The sequence below is a fragment of the Loxodonta africana genome, chromosome 2 (genome assembly GCF_030014295.1).
Source record: "Loxodonta africana isolate mLoxAfr1 chromosome 2, mLoxAfr1.hap2, whole genome shotgun sequence".
NCBI classification, from domain to species: domain Eukaryota; kingdom Metazoa; phylum Chordata; class Mammalia; order Proboscidea; family Elephantidae; genus Loxodonta; species Loxodonta africana.
Window position 1 is genome coordinate 227,090,247 of NC_087343.1, and position 19,351 is coordinate 227,109,597.

General features: G+C 46.4%; 1 protein-coding gene across 6 annotated transcripts in view; it reads left to right on the forward strand.

The window, feature by feature from the left end:
- ADARB1 (adenosine deaminase RNA specific B1) overlaps positions 1-19,351 on the forward strand; it is a 214,814-nt gene that overhangs the window by 124,669 nt on the left and 70,794 nt on the right. Inside the window, exon 1 of one of the 6 annotated variants that reach the window (XM_064279564.1) lies at positions 10,955-11,090. The exons of 4 other annotated variants lie outside the window; for them this stretch is intronic. In XM_064279564.1, coding sequence (XP_064135634.1) covers positions 10,991-11,090 — 100 coding nt within the window. In that variant the 5' untranslated portion in view covers positions 10,955-10,990. Of the gene's footprint in view, positions 1-10,954; positions 11,091-19,351 lie in introns of those variants that run through there. One more of the 6 variants, XM_064279565.1, reaches the window with a different exon arrangement.

Below are 19,351 nucleotides of genomic sequence, written 5' to 3' on the forward strand. Positions count from 1 at the left end.
ACACCAGGCCCAGGGTAAGCTCAGGCTGGCTCCCGGAACACCAGGCTCGGCTGTGAGGGCCAGGCTGGCTCCCAGAACACAAGGCCCAGCTGTGAGTGTCTGGCTATGAGCATCTGGCGGACTTCCAACTTTGGTCTTTTGGAGGCTTGATGAACTCCTTTAGAACGGTAGGTGGTGCTGTAGCTTAGCATCTAAGACAAAGAGTAGGCTAGATGGCATACTGTGTTGCAGCGAAGAAAAACTTCGTTTCACATCATACAAGTTTCCACGCCTTCCTAATGTGCGCTGAGATTCTGGCTTTGTTCAATGAGTTCTGTAATTTCTGTTAATTGGCTTTATTTTAACCCTTTTAAAGTACCCAAGAGGCAATGGTATGAAATACCTACAGCTGGTTTAATTCAGTGAATGATTAAAAAAAAACAAAAAACAAATCTGTTCCCTTCGAGTTGATTCCGATTCATAGCTACCTGTCCCATGGGATTTCCAAGGAGCAGCTGGTGGATTCAAACTGCTGACCTTTTGGCTAGCAGCCGAGCTCTTGACCACTATGCCACCAGGGATCCTCAGTGAGTGATAGGACTTGTAAGTTAAATTTTATCAAAATAATTTATAAATTTAACTATAATAAATTATGGGCTGGCTTATTTTGTTTTTTATGGAATTGGAAGATACAATTTTGTACATCTTATATACTTCTTAAAAAAATTCTTGAGGGTCTAAAGTTTATGTGTAAAATAATGTCCTGGTTCCACTGCTTTAGTCTAATGTTTCGTTTTAGGATCACATAACCCAGGTGTCACTTTGTATCCTTTGTTCATAAATCCTGAGGAAGCTTGGCTGACAAACAGGAGAAGGTTGAGATTGCTTGCCCTTGAGGAAAAATCCTAGCCATTCCAGGATTCAAAATATGTTACTTTTTGCCTTTCAAAATCAGCACTCATCTGAGACACGTACATTTGGATTTTTGACTGAAAATTCCTGGGTGAAGTCATCTTAAATGAAAATGCAAAAAGCTTAATTGGATTCCTTATCGTGAGTGAGTTGAAGGATGCTGCAGGCAGGCTGAAAACTGTGATCGTTCTGGCCTGATAGGAAATAGAATGTTTGAAGAATTGGTGTATTTTTTTTTTTACTTATAAAGAATCTGAATATATTAAAAAATATATAATGTTGGCAGTAGTGTTTTTGCTTTAATGGGGCAGCCCTGCAGAGTGGGGTGAGCTCAGTTCTAGGCTGGTGCACCCTGGATTCCAGCAAGTCCTCCTACTCATCGGACATGGGACTTGGGCAGGCCACGTAACCCCTTCACCCACCAGTCCCCTCTTTATAAAGCGGTAAAATACCATAGCAGCGGAAACTCAGGTGGCACCTACCCTGTCCTCACCTGAAGACAAGAACCTCTGCCTTCACAGAGCTTGTATTCTAGCAAGGCAAAGGAAGACCATCAGCGGTGCCCGGAGCAGACATTACATCATGCTGTGTGTCAAAGACAACAGGAACGTGCTGGGAAGAGGACTGCATGGGGGCAGGGGGTGGAGCAGGGGTAGGCGTGCGTAACTGTCATCATGACTTACAGATGAGGAGTCTGAGGGGCAGAAGAGAAGAAACTTGCCTGAGGCCCCGTGGCACTGTAGTTGTGGTCACGGGGTGTAGCCACCCATTATGTGGAGGGCATAGCTCCTCTCACGAGGACTCAGTTGTGAACAGTATCCCTGATGGTTGTGAAGACATGATGGCGTGTCCACACACCCTCACGCAGTCTGTACAGAACCCACTTTGCAGGCCGTGGTGAGGTTTCATTGAGTGACAGTTGTGAAAACATGGTGGCGTGTCTACGTGCCCTCATGCCATCAGTACAGAATCCACTTTGCTGACTTCAGTGAGGTTTCAGTGAACTGACTCGTGGCCATGGTCACATTATCAGCTCCCACTGAGCACTTGGCCTCAGTGGCTCCCCCGCCCCTAGCTTCCTCTTCCGGCAGCTGCAGTGTCAGGCGTCAGTCTTTGGGCTTATCTGTCTCTGTCACTTTATTACTCATTCCCCAGCAACCTCTTGCACTCTCCCTGGTGCCCTTGAGCCCAGCTGTGGGTCTTTAGCCAGGCTGCACCCCAGACACAGACCCTGCGTCCTTCTAGCATCTCCTCGGGTAGCTCACAGATATCTCCACTGGAAGACGACAGGCCCAACTCCTGCTCTTACCTCAGCGTTTCCCGTCAGCTGCCCCATCTTCCAGTGCTCAGAAGCTGCGGGGTTGTTCCTCTCTTACCCTGACATTGAACCTTCGACATTCAGAATGTGGCCACTTCCTGCTGCTTGCTCGGCTTTTCCCTTCTTCAGCCCTCATCCCCACATCTGTCCTCACCAGTGGTCAGCACCTCCTTTCAAAAGCAGATTAGGCCATATCCCTTCTGCTCAAAGCTCTGAGGTGGTCTGTCCCCTAAGAGTGATCACCTCAGTCCTACAGTGGCTTAGGAGACCCCACGTGTCTGCACCTCGGGGCCCCTTGGCCACCTCTCTTCCCTCCTGTCTCTCCTGCCAACTCCTTTGCAGTCGTTCTGGCCTTGCAGCCTTTCCTGGAAGATGCCAGGCACACTGCTGCTGCTGCTTCTGCCTCAGGGGCTTTGTCCTTCTGTCCCCTCCCAGGATGCTCTCCCCCAGGCACTGTCATGGCTGACGTTCTTACCACCCAGGGGCTCTGCTTCATCACAGCTTCTCACCAAGCTGGTACTGCTGCCTCCTGCCTGGTACCCACTCAAGTCCTCTTCCTAGCACAGCGCCTGTCGTCTCTGACACACAGCGTGATGTAATTAATGTCTATGCTTACCACTGACGGTCTTTCTCCTGCTAGAATATAAGCTCTGCGAAAGCTGAGGTTTTTGTCTGTTTGTTCACAGATGTATCCCAAACCCTTAGGACAGTGCCTGGTATACAGTAGGTACCCACTCAGTGTCAGTTGGAGGAATGAGTATTTGCTATGTTTGTTATTAACAAACATTTCTGAGGCACTTCAATATGACATTAAGTAATGTCACGGTTTCCCATGTGTTGACTATTCTTAAATAACCAATGAGTGAATACCTGATCATTTAGAGAGTTTAGAATTCTAGTGGGTAAGCATCTTTTTTTCTTATTATAAGAGTAGAAAAATACTTTTTAAGAGTTTTATCTTAACTGAATGTTCTCAGAACATTACATTTTGGAGTCTTTACTTTGAGGACAGGTAAAAATAAAATTAACTGGATGGATAGATAGAGACAGTCGAATCAGCTCCAACTCGTGGTGACCTCATGTATAACAGAACAAAATGTTGCCCGGTCCTGCATCATCCTCACTATTGCCAGCATATTTGAGTCCATTGTTGCAGCCACTGTGCCAGTCCATCTCATCAGGGATCTCTCTCGTCCTGGCTGGTCCTCTGCTTTACCAAGTGTGATGTCCTCCTCCAGCGACTGATCCTTCCTGTTGATGTGTCCAAAGCAAGTGAGTTGGACGGTGTTCTATTGGGATCCGTAAGGTTTTCATTGGCTGATTTTTGGAAGTAGGTCTCCAAGCCCTTCTTCCTAGTCTGTCTTAGTTTGGAAGCTCCACTGGAATCTGTTCATCATGGGTTTTTGGAATACCAATGGCGTAGCTTCCAGCATTGCAACAACATGGAAGGTACACAGTATGACAAACTAGCAGACCGGTGGTGGAAATTCACTAGGTACCTGGAATGTCAGTGCTAAATGGCGAATGGCTACTTCTGACATTCTGCTAGAATTATATGTCCTTATTAACTTGCAAAGATAGCCGACTGAAGTAGCAAACAGGTGCACTTTTAAAATTGGAAAAAAAAGGGCTTTAAAATATTTTTAAACAGTAACCTTTGTCAGTTTAATCATTTGCTGTGACTTCCTCCATTCTCCTGGACACAGGCATCCTCTTTATGTTTCTCTTAAATAATCCTGTCATGGATCGAATTGTGTCCCCCAGAAATATCTGTCAGCTTGACTAGGGCGTGATTTCCTTGTATGATTGCATGAATGTCTACCATTTTACCTTCTGATATGATTTCCAACGCTGTAAATCCTATCACTATGATGTAATAAGATGAATTCGTGACAGTTACACTGACGAGGTCTACAAGATTAGGTAATGTCTTAAGCCAATCTCTTTTGAGATATAAAAGAGAGAAGCGAGCAGAAAGACGTGAGGACCTCATACCACCAAGAAAGCAGTGTGGGGAGCAGAGTGCATCCTGTGGACCTGAGGTTCCTACTGAGATGCTCCCAGACAAGGACTTTCCCCCAGAGCTGACAGACAGAGAAAGCCTTCCCCTGGAGCCAGCACCCTGAATTTGGACTTGTAGCATACTGGACTATGAGAGAATAAAGTTCTCTTTGTTAAAGCCATCCACTTGTGGCATTTCTGTCATAGCAGCACTAGATGACTAAGACAGAATTTGGTGCTGCGAGAGTGGGGTGCTGCTCTAACTGACACCTAAACCATGGAAGTGATTTTGAAGCTGTGAATGGATAGAAGACTCAGGGAGATGAGGAGAACTGTTAACACTGGAGAAGGTGCAGATGGTGAGAAACAGCAGCAGAGGACTGGTGGCAGGAGCAGCGAACCGGCAATAGCAGAATCAGCAGACCAGCGCCAGACAGCTCTGGAGCCGACCCATGGAGCAAGAGAACTGAGCGCCTGTGCGCAGGAGGCTTCCTGGCAGAGTGGGCTGCCTCTGGGGACTTGGCCCTGGAGCTAGGCTTGCTGACCCATGGAGCGAGAGAGCTGAGTGCCTTCGGGCCAAAGTTTACTGGCGGAGTGGGGTGCCTCCAGGCACTTATTGGTGGAGCTGCAGAGCTTTGGAACACCTGCCCCAGCAGGACAGATGTGGGCGTGAGGCCCGAGGAGCCGAGAGGCCAAGAAACAAGGAAGCAGAAGCTGAAGAGACAAGAACACAGGAAGCCAAGCTAACTTAGTCTCAAAAGGTATGGCCGGGACCTCTGGGGTTTCAGAGGGCGGATCCATGGCCTCTGGTTTTCTAAGGGTGGAGTTTTCACTTAGATGGACTAGGAGAATGGTGTGCCTGAAGCCAAGGGAGCAGAGTTGCCATCTCAGTGGGCCTGGAAGGTGGAGCTGAAGCCCAGGGCTGAGGGGCCTCCACTCAGAATCTGGAGAGTGCGGCCAGTACCTAGAGTCTGGAGGGCAGGGCTATTGTGTACATGGTCTCAGAGAACAGAGGATTATTTTCAAGGCTTGAGGGCTAATGTAATGTGTTCTGCTAACTTGCTTGTGCCTGTTATGCCTTCTTTCTCTCGAATTTCTCCCATTTGTAATGGAAATGTCTAGCTTGTGCTTGTTCTGCCATTGTATTTTGGAAGCAGATAACTTATATTCTGGATTTTGCAGATGAAGAGGAATTTTTAGATTTTGGGCTTGCAGCTGATTTAAGACTTTTGCTATGGTATGATGGGTTGAAGATGTTTTATGTGTGGCAAGGACATGAATTTTGGGGGGCCAAAGGGTGGAATGTCATGTATTGAATTCTGTCCCCCCAAAATATCTGTCAGCTTGACTAGGTAATGTCATCTGATGCGATTTCCTTAGGTGTTGTGAATCTATCACTATGATGTAATAAGGTGAATTACTGGCATGTACGCTGATGAGTCCTTCAAGATTAGATAGTGTCTTAAGCCAATCTCTTTTAAGATATGAAAGAGAGAAGTGAGTAGAGAGACATGGGGACCTCATTCCACCAAGAAAGCAGCACTGGGAGCAGAGCGCATCCTGTGGACCTGAGGTGCTGAGATGCTCCCAGACCAAGGGAAGGTGGCTGCATCACAAGGAACTTCCTCCAGAGCTGACAGAAAGAGAAAACCTTCCCTTGGAGCTGGTGCCCTGAATTCGGACTTCTAGCCTGCCAGACAGTGAGAGAATAACTTTCTCTTTGTTAAAGCCATCAGCTTGTGGTATTTCTGTTATAGCAGCACTAGATGAATAAGACAAACCCTAAAGGTGAAAGGAGGAAGCAGGGAGAACTGAAGCAGGAAAGGATAGAGATACAGAGTCAGGACACCACCTCAACTCTGGTAACTTAATTGGAATGACTCTAAAACAAATTAATGTGCCTTGAGGAGGGGCTGCTCCATTGGTGCGCCTCTACAGCTCACAGCCCCAGATTTACCACAGTGAGGGTGCCCTTCGCTTTGTCATGCTGGCAGGTTCTAAATTGCTGTTTCAGGAAAGAACAAATAAAGTGTACATCACGTTGGGAAGATTTATGGTGCATTGGGTTGCGTCATTTGATGAGGAAAACACAATGTGATTATTAGTTGAAGGCAAAATATATGGCGTTGCCACTTTTATCTAATTTTTTATGTTAACGTAGAGCCAACATCAAGTGAGATTGTACAACATTATGGTCAGGAAACGAGCACGTCTTTTAGAGACTGTTACGTGTGTTTTAGTTAGCAGGAACCTAAGTGGACCTGGTCTTATTGAACCAAGAAGTGTTGAGAAATGTGCTGGATCAATGACTCCACGGCAGCCTTGACACAAGACAGACGCACAGATGTTGGATGAGCCCAGTGCAAGTTCTCTTAACAAACTCACTGTGACATCTTTCACAATATTTGCTGTTGTTATTGGCCATTTAGTCAACTCCAACTCGAACTCCAACTCCCAACAATAACAGAACAAAATATTGCCTGGTCCTGCGCCATCCTCATAATTGTTGGTATGTTTGAGCCCATCGTTGCAGCCACTGTGTCAGTCCATCTCATCGAGTGTCTCCCTCTCTTTCACTGACCATCTACTTTACCAAGCATGATGTCCTTCTCCAGAGATTGGTAGTCCTGATGGTATGTCCAAAGTAAGTGAGACATAGCCTTGCCTTCCTCACTTCTAAAGAACATTCTGGCTGTACTTCCTCCAAGACACATTTGTTCATTCTTCTGACAGTCTGTGGTATAGTCATTTTTTGCCAGTACCGCAATTCGGATGCATCAGTTCTTCAGCCTTCTTTTTCATTGTCCAGCTTTCCCATGTGCACGACATGATTGAAAATTCCATAGACTGTAAACCCCCAGTTAATTTTTTATGAATGTATAACTCAAGATGGTGATGCTCATGTATCTTCACTGACAGTATTATCTTATTTGATAGATTTGATGGACTCCTGAAAAGCTATGCACATACTAGGGTTTTGTGGCCACATTACAGGGTCGTATCCTCACCGGTGCCGTTTGCTTCTGAAAAGGACCCAGTGAGAGGCTGCCAAACAAATCCAAATATCCTTTTGTCACGTCTCTTGGCTTATCAGGTTTATGGATTCTGATTTATCTGATTTAAACAATTGGAAATTTTAAAGATAGGAGTATATGTATACTTTGAAAGTTTTTCTTTCCATGAATATACTTATAACTTGCCATGTGGCTAGATGTAGAACGTTGTTGTCTTTTTTGGGTTATGATGGAGAAATTAGAATTTTCTCATTTCAAAGAAAGGGGCAGTCATCACTTGTGTATTGGTTGGGAAACTCCATAATAGGAAATCCCAAAGCCATAAAACCAGCCCTTGATTTCAGCTGGTTGGAGCCCACCCCGGACAAGTCCTTCAAGAGCCAGCAGGGGGCGCAGAGACACGCCAGCCTCTCCTGGGAGTGGCTCCACTTGGCTGCGCCATTTGCAAAGATGTGGTGTGAATGTGAATGGAGGCTGTCCCAGAGATGAAGGTCCCCCATCAAGCTTAGCCTCCTCTAGAAACAAAACTCAAACAAAGCACCGATGTAGAGAAATCACAGATTTTTTTTCCTCTTTTTAACCTGAGAGTATCTAGCCACTGGGGAGAGGTTCCTTCTTTTCACCTGAATTTTTTAAGCCTTCGATTATTCCTCAGTAATTTCATCCTAAAGAATCCAGAGTCAAGATAACTTTTTATAATTTGTCTTTTTACCTTAAACTGCTATTGGTTTGATCTGGACTGCTTGAAACTCTTGTTAAACTATTTATCCTGGATGAGAGAGATCTGGAAGTTTCAGCTCCATTTTTCAAATTGCTTCTTCCTTGGTTCAGTCCCCATTAGGAGACCCCTGGGGCCTTGCTTTGAAATTCAAATGTGGCTTCTCCTGGCAGCCCTCACGCCCCGACCGGCACCTGCATCTCCTGTGGGCGGGGCACCTGCATCTCCTGGGGGCGGGGCGCCTGCACTGGCGACAGGGACATTGCACAAGGCATTCTTATTTAGCGGGGTGAGTTTTTTAAAATGTGATGATTTTTTTAAGCTTTGGCCAATCTTCAGTCCTCTAGACCTGGTTAACCACTGGTCATTTCCCATGGTTATGTACCTAACTTATTTTGATTCCTTGCAAGGGAATTGTTAATAAAGATGCCTATAAAACCAAAACCAAACCGGTTGCCAACTCGTAGTGACCTTATGGACAGAGTAGAACTGCCCCATAGGGTCTCCAAGGAATGGCTGGTGGGTTCAAACTGCTGACCTTTTGATTAGCAGCCAAACTCTTAACCACTGCGCCACCAGGGCTCCAATACAAAGTAGTTCCAGAGAGGTTTTCTTGTTTGTTCTCTAACATAGTTAGAGGACTTTTTCTTTTGAGTAATATCACAGTTTTAAAATTATTTAAAGCTGAATTTTAATTGAACACCTTGAAATTTTTATTAAGTTAATGTTAATACTATTTAATATCAATAATTTTGTATATTAACAATTAACGTATTGTTTATAATTAGTGTTATATGTTAATATAAATATATAAAAATAAAACTATTGACAGGTCTGGTGTTTGATGTCCGTCTGGTTGCCAGCACAGAGCATCAATATCATATGGTTTACGCCCGGTATGTCTAGACCTTCACACACACTCTCATACAAATTTAGGAGCAATATGAATCATTTGTCCCTGAGTGGCACAAACAGTGAATGCACTCAGCCGATAACTGCAAGGTTGGAGGTTTGAGTCCACCTAGAGGTACCTCAGAAGAAAGATCTGACAATCTACTTCTGAAGGATCACGGCCATGAAAACCCCATGGAGCACAGTTCTGCTCTGACCCACATGGGATTGCCATGAGGCAGTTGGGCCTTTTTTTAATGAATTACTTAATATGACAAAATATTCCTCGACCACCATGTACAATTGTGTGACTGTTGCGCTAATGCATGTACCTTAGGAATAATAAATAGGAAAACAGACGGGGGACATTACTGGGAAATGGTACCGTGTTATGTAAAATAAGAGTACATCATGCTGAGAGGAAGGATTTGACAGGTTAGTTCATTTGTCATTTCTTTCACCTCAGTGCACGTGCCACTCAAATCCTCAATGTAACCTGAAGCATGACCCATAGGCAAGATCAGCAGCAAGACAGCCCACGGGCTCCAGAGCACTTGTGTACAATTAACTTTTGTTTAGGAGCATATGATAGGAGATGTGGGAGGGTCTCCCTGGGGCTGGAGCTGTGTTAGTCTAGACAGAAGGCGTTGAGGGTTATGGATTGTGCTGTGCCGGCACAATGGGCTGGGTCCCAAGTGACAAAGGTACTCGAGTACTCCATGAGGCGTGTGTGAGTGAGTGTGTGTGGGGGAGAGAGAATGTGTGTGTGAGAGAGAGAATGTGTGAGAGAGACTGTGTATGTGAGAGAGAATGTGTGTGTGTGAGAATGTGTGTATGAGAGAGAATGTGTGTGAGAGAATGTGTGTGTGTGAGAATGTGTGTATGAGAGAATGTGTGTGTGAGAGAGAATGTGTGTGTGAGAGAATGTGTGTCAGAGAGAATGTGTGTGAGGGAGTGTGTGTGAGAGGGAATGTGTGTGTGAGAGAGAATGTGTGTGAGAGAGAATGTGTGTGTGAGAGAGAATGTGTGTGTCAGAGAGAATATGTGTGTCAGAGAGAATGTATGTGTGTGAGAATGTGTGAGGGAATGTGTGTGAGAGGGAATGTGTGTGTGGGAGAGAATGTGTATGTGTGAGAGAATGTGTGTGTGAGAGGGAATGTGTGTGTGAGAGAATGTGTGTGTGTGAGGGAATGTGTGTGTGTGAGGGAATGTGTGAGAGAGAATGTGTGTGTGTGAGAGAGAATGTATGTGTGTGTGTGAGGGAATGTGTGTGTGTGAGAGGGAATGTGTGTGTGAGAGAGAGAACGTGTGAGAGCGAGCATGTGTGTGTGAGAGAGATGAGGGTGCTTGCCCAGGCTGCCTGGTCCGTCTGCCAGACGCTGTGGAGCACAGGAGCGGTTTCAGTCTTAGCCTCTGCCCCTTGGGTGCTCATAACCCCCCGGAGTAGGCGGTATCCCTGCAGTGAAGTAGGGAGCCCAGCAAGTCACCACAGGGCCTGGGGCTCCGAGTCAGGCGAGGAGGAGGGAGAGAAGGAGGGAGCGCCCTGCCAGGAGGGCGGTCAGCAGGGGCCGCCATTGGAAGTGCGGTGTGCTTGTCCTTCTGGGGGCTTTATTAGCAACACCCTCCTATGGATTCATCCCACCGGCTGCCTTGCGTGACAGCCTCTTACTTTTTAAACAGTAAAACTCTTTTGTTGACACTTTAATTTCATTATATTAGGAACTTTGTTTTCAAGGAGACAGAAAGGACTTTTTTAAGGCCTTTGATCTGTTTGCTGTGGGCCATCTCCCTAGAAAGATCCCCAGGCATTGGGCACCTCTCCCCTCCCTCTCCGTGTGGTGTTCTGTGAGTGGCGGTGTGGAAGGGTTAACTGTCACGTGCCGCGTTCTGGGTGGCACGGCCAGCCGGGAAGTGACTGGTGGTTTGCGCTCCCTCAGCCCAGCAGCTGTGCAGCTGAGGAGCACGCCTGTGGCAGAGGGGGAGAGCTGGCTCCCTCCCGGGTGCCGGGTGCTGGGTGCCACCCGGGTGCCGGCAGAGGGCTGCTGTGGCTGTGGCGGCGGTGGCATGCTAAGCGCTGAGCCTCCGTGTGACTGCCCCAGTGACTGAGGGACGCGCCCGAGAGCTGGGCTGGCTGTGGCTGGGGGTCGGCTCGTTGGCATGGCGTCCCTTGTCACGGCAACTTTACATGTGGGGACCTTCTTCAGCATCATGGGGCGGCGATTTAAAAGGAGGCGCAAGAAACGCTCGGAGAGGAAGGGTAATTTGTTTAGTTTTTATGGTGAAAATGTGAAGTAGGGGCTGATTTCTGGGGTAGACCGCTTTTGTGAGTTAGCAGTCCTGCTGATGCCAGTGACTTCATAGCATCCCTTTTAAAGCGTCTCTCTTTTTTTTCTTGGCACCTTAAAGAGACTGAGGGGCTAGCTTAAAAAGGAAACTGTAAAAAGATGCATATAAACGTGTGCATAAATCATGCTAGCTTCGGAGTTTAAAGTGTATTTTTAGAAAGATATTGATGAAGGCTTAGAAGTTTGTAGCTTTGAATATTAAAAGGTTTTCCCCTCTCAAGAGAGACGCTTTATAATATTTGTCCTTTCTCCTGCCACCCTATTAATGACTTCCCTAATGTTAAAACTATTCTTTATAATGTAGAAAGTAAGATTGTGGCAACCATTGTTAAAATATTTTCCTTTTAAAGAACAGAGAATATTCCTTATATTCACTGCTCCAGGTTAATTTAATTTCAGTTTTTAATTCACCATGATGTGTTAAGACACTAAACTCTATGTTTTCTTAAAACCAGATTCAAAAAGTTGTTCGTGACTATATAAAATTACACATTGTTGGCTGTTAGAGGTGAATTGTTGCTTTAAAAGCTGCTGATAGTTTGCCTTCCTATAAAACCAAAAAAATACCCATTGCCGTTGAGTTGATTCCGACTCATGGTGACCCTATTGGACAGAGTAGAACTGCCTCGTAGGTTTCCAAGGCTGTAAATCTTTACGGAAGCAGACTGCCACATCTTTCTCCCGCAGCGCAGCTGATGGGTTCAAACCACTGACCTTTCAGTTAGTAGCCATGTACTTAACCACAGTGCCACCAGGGCTCCTTGTCTTCGTATAAAAATTATTTAATTAATTAATAGGAAATTAATTTCGTCTTAGGTGAAAAGATTCTTCTAGCTAGGGGAATAGTCAGTCTTGCCATGATGATTGAGTGTCTAGCCTCTGTGTTTTCTGTTACCTTCTCCTTCTCTCCCCGTCCCCAACTGACAGGACTGACCTGAACCAGGTCCCTCACCACCTCAGCACCCCTTGGTGTTCTGAGGCATGAGATAGACATCCCTTCAGGAGATAAAAATTAGCTGGTTTTTACTGTGGCTTCCTAAAAAAAACGGAAGAAGAAATTAATTTCTCAGTCAACAATCATATGATAAAACCAACCTGATAAATATAACAAAGACCAAAAGACAATTATACTTAATGGAACTTCGTGTCAGGCATTGGGGGTCACAAACCTTGGATCTTCATCAGCACTGTGCCCTCTGGTGTTGTGTGTCCAGGGCACACACGTATAATCCAACCCGTTGCTGTCAAGTCGATTCCGACTCATAGCGACCCTGTAAGACAGAGTAGAACTGCCTCATAGGGTTTCCAAGGCTGTCGTCTTTAAGGGAGCAGACTGCCCACATCTTTCTCCCACAGAGCAGCTGGTGGGTTCAGTTAGCAGCCGAGCACTTAACCTCTGTGCCACCAGAGCCCCTTTACTATAATCCAGATGACTCATATTAGCCCTACTGTGTACAAATTCCAGAATCTTATTCTCCAGTAGAAAAACCCTCCTTACATACATTGCATTTTCAGACCAACATCTTACACTCAGTGTGTTACAAGATGCAGCAGTTAAGTCCATGTTTTAAATGACTCTGTTCTCTGGACGTTGCTATGTGGTGTGAATTTATTGTGAATGCTCTTAGACAAGACAGGGTTGTGTGTTGGTACCCACTCTTACAATATGCACTATATTTGAAACTAATAAAAATGCCTTTAAAAATTATGGATATTGTTAAGACTGACCGTTCCGTTTATACCAAATTGGTGAAGTTTTACCAGATTTAACACATAATTTTTAGCATCGTACGATTTTAAGGTGCTGCAGATGGGTGTATTGTTCTTTCCAAGACTGGTATAACGTATGCCTCGCTTTTATGTAATTAGTTATTGAAAACAATGGAGTAGCAAGTGATTTGCTTCTACTCGGCTTTAGTAACAATCAAATTTCAGTGATTTTTCATCACCCCTGAATTATCCACATAGTTACTCCCTTCCTCAGGGCACGTAATTGACTGTTGGCTTCGTATGAGACTCGGAGGAATTAGCTTAATCATCAGAAAAATATGGCAGAAAGAGAAGAATGTGCTCCTTTAATATTGAGCAGGACCTCCACCAAGCAGATCCTGCTGCGCTGGCAGATACTGCGGCCCGGGAGCCAATGCAGACCCACGGCAGGACGGTGGCCCAACACGTGTGGTGTGCTCTGCACCCAGCCCGCCCATAGGGGCAGCTGTCGCAGCCCTCTTCCTGTCACAGCATGACCGCTGAGTGGATGAGCAGTGGTGGGGAGCTGGGAAGGGCAGGTGGGAGAGTAGGAGGCGACGTGCAGAGCCCCCCCTTCGCCTGCACTGTTTTGTGTAGGTGGCTTCATGATTTCCAGGTGACAGGCTTTCATGTCAAGTCAATGTTGTGACCCTGTTGGTGCCGGACCATGCCGCATACTGTGTGGGGACTGCTGTGGGGCAGGCAGCACCTCTAGGGTGTGCTCCAGTCTGAGGTCAGGCACCCCACGTTTCTAGGATGGAGATGTGAATGGGGGTGTGGGGAGTCTTTGGAAGACATAGAGATCCAGACCCCTAAGTCTTCCCATCTTAAGGTGCCACTGCTTGTGGTGGTGATGCAGGCAGGTGTTGGGTGGCCTTCTTCCCAGTCTCAGCCCAACTCTCATCTGTGAGAGAGTACTTCCCTGGCAGGTGTGGAGCACTGTGACAGTGAAGGAATAGGGTGGCATCTATATGTCCACCATCTACCTGCTCATCCACCATCTGCCCACCCATCCGCCAACCCATCCACCTACCCATCTACCATCCGCTCGCCCATCCACCATCCACCTGTCCACCATCCACCCACCCATCCACCGTCCGCCCACCCATCCACCTACCTATCCACCATCCGCCTGCCCATCCACCATCCACCTGTCCACCATCCACCCACCCATCCACCGTCCACCTCCCCATCCACCATCTGTCCACCATCCACCCTCCCATCCACCGTCCACCTACCCACCCATCCACCATCTACCCGCCCATCCAGCCACCCATCACCATCTACCCACCCATCCACCATGTACCTATCACCATCCACCCACCCATTCTCCAACCACCCGTCACCGTCCACCCCCCCATCCACCATCCACCCACCCATCCACCATCCACCTACCATCCATCCGCCCATCTACCATCCACCTACTCAGCCCAACTCTCATCTGTGAGAGAGTACTTCCCTGGCAGGTGTGGAGCACTGTGACAGTGGAGGAATAGGGTGGCATCTATCTGTCCACCATCTACCCGCTCATCCACCATCTGCCCGCCCATCCACCTACCCATCCACCATCCGCCCATCCATCCACCATCCACCTGCCCATCTACCATCCACCTACTCACCTGCCTGCCCATCCACCATCCATCTGCCCATCCAGCCGCCCATCCACCATCCACCTACCCAACCAGCCACTTATCCACCATCCACCTACTCACTCATCCATTCACCTACCCATCCACCGTCGACACACCCACTCATCCATTCACCTACCCATCTCCCATCTACCTGCCCACGCATCCATTCACCTACCCATCCACCCACCTATCCACCCATCCACCCACCTATCCACCCATCCACCCACCTATCCACCCATCCACCCACCTATCCACCCATCCACCCACCTATCCACCCATCCACCCACCCATCCACCCAGCCACCCACCCACCCATCCATCCAACAAGGACCCATTAGAGCCTTCTGTCTGCCAGGCACCAGGGAGTCAGGAGCGTACAAGATAGGCATGGGGTGATGATGGGATGGCAGCAGGAGGGGACAGCCCAACTTTTCAGGCTTGGGGGTGTGCTCTGGAGTGGGCCACCGAAAGCATCGTCCAGTGGGCGAGGAGGTGGTTTTGTGCATCACATGCTGTTGTGCTATATGTGTAAGGGAGGGAGACCACCATGTCTGTGTGGCACAGGTAAGGAGAGCGGCATGCTCTCCAGGGAGCAGCAAAAGCTTGGAGATTGAAGGCTCTGATTTTTTAGAACCTTCTGTGATACATACCTGGGGTGTTTCATTGCTTTTGTTCTGATGACCTTCGCAGTGCAAGCAAGGACCCTGCTTACCAGGCAGGAGCTCTCCTTCCCCAGAGGGCGCTGTCCCATGGGTGGGCCAATACCTCTGTTGGTTAGCAGAGGGAATTCTAAAGGAAACTTACATAAATAAGTTTGTGAAGTTGTACTTGCGATACTCTGGAAATGAACCTAGAGAAAATCTTAGCAGTACCAATTCTTTGTGTAATTAGTGCTCTTATTAACAATACAGTTCAAATGATTATCTTTTATTTTCTTTGATTCAAGAAAATAAACTACAATTTTAAAATAAGCTAAAACTTAATTAAACCAAAAAAACCAAACCCATTGTCTTCAAGTCAATTCCAACTTATAGTGACCCTATAGGAAAGAATAGAACTGCCCCATAAGGTTTCCAAGGAGCAGCTTGGTGGATTCGAACTGCCTACCTTTTGGTTAGCAGCCTGAGCTCTTAACCAGTCCACCACTAGGGCTCCGAAACTTAATTAGGCAATGTTAAATAGAGCAGACATGAACAGCATTTCGGATACATAGGTAGAGTGTGTCCACTTGGAACGACAGAGTGTGGTTATGAAAACAGTGCGTATGTGAACTGTTTTGTCCTGCTCCCAAAAGGTCCGCAGTTTGGATCCACCAGCTGCTCCTTGGAAACCCTATGGGGCAGTTCTATTCTGTCCTATAGAGTCTCTATGAAGTTGGAATCAACTCCATGGCATTGGTTTGGCTTTTTGGGGGGTTTAGCAGTTTGTGTAGATTTCTCAAGGTTGCTGTTGTTTATGCCTGTCTTTGAGGAGCTAAAGATACAGTGAAGAGGAGAAAGAGAAGTGCATGTGTGTACACACATACACACACACACACACTCCCACACTCCCACAGGGGCATGTAGGGCCAGGGAGTGAGGAGAGAGGAGGCACTGGCTATGTGAGAAGCAAGCCCACGTGTCCTATGATCTCGCTGCTCCTGCAGCAGTCAAGAACCCATTCTCTCTCTCTTTTTTTTTTTTTTAATTTTATTGTGCTTTAGGTGAAAGTTTACAGAGCAAATTAGTTTCTCCTTCAAAAATTTATACACCAGTTATTTTGTGACACTGGTTGCAATCCCTGAAATGTGTTAGCACTTTCCCACTTTCCACCCTGCGTTCCACGTGTCCCTTCATCATGTTTTCCTGTCTTTCCTGCCTTCTCGTCTCTGCTTTTGGGGAGGTGTTGCCCATTTGGTCTTGTATATTCGACTGAACTAAGAAGCATGTTCTTCATGTGTGTTATTGTTTGTTGTATAGGCCTGTCTAATCTTTGGCTGAAAGGTGAACTTCAGGAGTGGCTTCAGTTCTGAGTTAGAAGGGTGTTTGGGGGCCATAGTCTCAACAGTTCCTCCAGCCTCTGTCAGACCAGTAAGTCTGGCCTTCGTGAATTTGAATTTTGTTCTACATTTTTACTTGCTCTGGCTGGGACCCTTGGTTGTGATCCCTGTCAGAGTGGTTGGCGGTGGTAACCAGGCACCAGCTAGTTCTGGGGTTAGGCTGGTGGAGGCTGTGGTTCATGTGGTCTGTTAGTCCTTTGGACTGGTATTTTCCTTGTGTCTTTCTTTGGTTTTCACCATTCTCCTTTGTTCCACATGGGATGGGACCAGTAGATGTATCTTAGTGGCCGCTCACAAACGTTTAAGACCCCAGACACTACTTACCACAAGTAGAATCTACTCACCACAGGAGCATTTAGAACATTTTGTTTATGAACTATCTTATGCCAGTTGACCTAGATGTCTCCTGAGACCATGGTCCCCAGCCCTCAGCTCTGGTAACTTGGTCCCTCAAAGTGTTTGGATGTGTCTAGGAAGCCTCCATGGCTTTGCCTTGGTCAAGCTGTGCTGACTTCCCCTATATTGTATGTTGTCTTTCCCTTCACCAAAGTTAACATCTATCTACCATGTAGTTAGTGATTTCCCCTCCCTAGCCCTCCCCTCGCTTGTAACCATCAAAAATGGTTTCTTTCTGTATGTAAACCTTTTCTTGAGTTTTTATAATAGTGGTCCCATAAAATATTTGTCCTTTTGTGATTGACTTTTTTTGTATAACGTAATGCCCTCCAGATTTCTCCATGTTGTGAGATGTTTCACAGATTTATCACTGTTCTTTATCATTGTGTAGTATTCCATTGTGTGTATACACCATAGCTTGTTTATCCATTCATTTATTAATGGGCATTTTGGTTGTTTCCATCTTTTTGCTATTGTGAATAATGCTGCAGTGAACATGGGTGTGCATATGCCTGTTCACGCGACAGCTCTTATATCTTAGAATATATTCCTAGGAGTGGGATTGCTGGATCATATGGTACTTGTTTTTCTAGTTTTTTAAGGAAGTGCCATATTGTTTTCCATAGTTGTATCATTTTACATTCCCACCAGCAGTGTATAAGAGTTCCAATCTCCCTGCAACCTATCCAACATTTGTTATTTTCTGTTTTTTTTGATTTGTGCCAATAATGTTGGGGTGAGATGGAATCTCATTGTGGTTTTTATTTGAATTTTTCTAATGGCTAGTGATTGCAAGCATTTCCTCCTGTGTCTCTTAGCTGCCTGAATGTCTTTGGTGAAGTGAAGAACCCATTTTCTTTAACACAAGGTCTGGAGTCACCCTGAGGGCAGCTGCCTCCACTCTGGTCCGGTGGTGGGAAGGACACCCCAGTCTGATCCCTGCCGATGAGCCACCTTGTCCACTCGGGCACATCCTGGCCTTTGTTGAGCACAGCCGTTTCAGTGGCACCACTTTCTGGTCCAGGTCTACAGATCTTTGTTTCTCCAACCCTTCAGTGCTCCCAATTTTTTGACACTATCCTCTTTGATTTCTGCTTGTAAGCCAGTCCTTTCATGAGTTCATCTTTTCCCTGAAATAGCTTACTAACACTAAGGTAAAAGCAAAGACGAACTGTTACTCTGACTCATCCACCCAGTTCGCCTAGAGCCGCAGGATCTGTGGGCATGCCGTCTACCTTCCAGCACCCTGCAGGTGTCATGTGCCTCGCATGGCAGAGCACGTGTCTCCATCTTTCCAGGTGACGTTAGATTCTTGCCGCCTGCTGCCCTGATGGGAAGCCAGTGCCACACACAGTAGTGTGTCCACCTCAAGGAGTGGTTTCTGGGTTAGTTAAGGTTCGTTACGCAGCAAGTCCTTTAATGCCTGCTTGTGTGAAGACCGCCATGAGTGTTTCCAGTTGGCAGGAGGCCTTCCACACAGTCACTAATGTGTGCAGACTGTTGGCATCTTGTGACTGTCATTTTCAGTAGGCGAATTCTGAGGTCATTGGGCTTGACTATGCTACGCTAAAGGAGGGGAGCCTGGAGATTTGTGAGGGAGGGTTTGAGGGTCAGGCATATCATGGCTGTCCACGTTCCACTGTCCAGAACCCAGGCACGCGGGCTCGTGGAATAGCAGTGGAAGTCAGAGGATGGGCTGGAATATTGTGTCCAGGGGGAGGTATTTGGTTACAGTAAACAGAGAGAATATGCTTGAATTTGGTCCTTGCTCCTTTTGTATTCGTTTCCACATGTTGAGCTCTGTGGCTCATTATCCATTTTCTGTTATGGTCACTGTGTTCTTAAGTCCAAATTCCTCCACAGATATGCACCTGGAAGGCTAATTGCTAAAAACAAGTTGAGACATGACTTTGAAAATATATTCCTTTAAGAATCACTTTAATTGCCCTGAGAGTATAACCAAAGATTTTTGGATGTTATAGGATTTATGCTGCAAATAACTGGGCAGAACTACTTAGCCTGCATGTGACTACTGTGGTCGGCACCATCTAGTGTTGTTGCCAATATCAAGTTCTTGTGTTAAGTGAGGTTAGAGATGAGTTCACCACAAACAGCCTGTGTATCAAGGGAGATAGGCTCATAACGGTGGGTCTGTCCATGTTGTCGTTAGTTGCCACCAAGTCGACTCCAACTCATGGTGACCTTTTGTATCACAGAATGAAATGTGGCTCGGTTCTGTGCCATCTTCATGATTGTTGGTATGTTTGAGTGCATTGTGGCCATCGTATCAATCTATCTCATTCAGGGTTTCCCTCGTTTTTGCTGACCCTCTACTTTACCAAACATAATGCCCTTTTCTA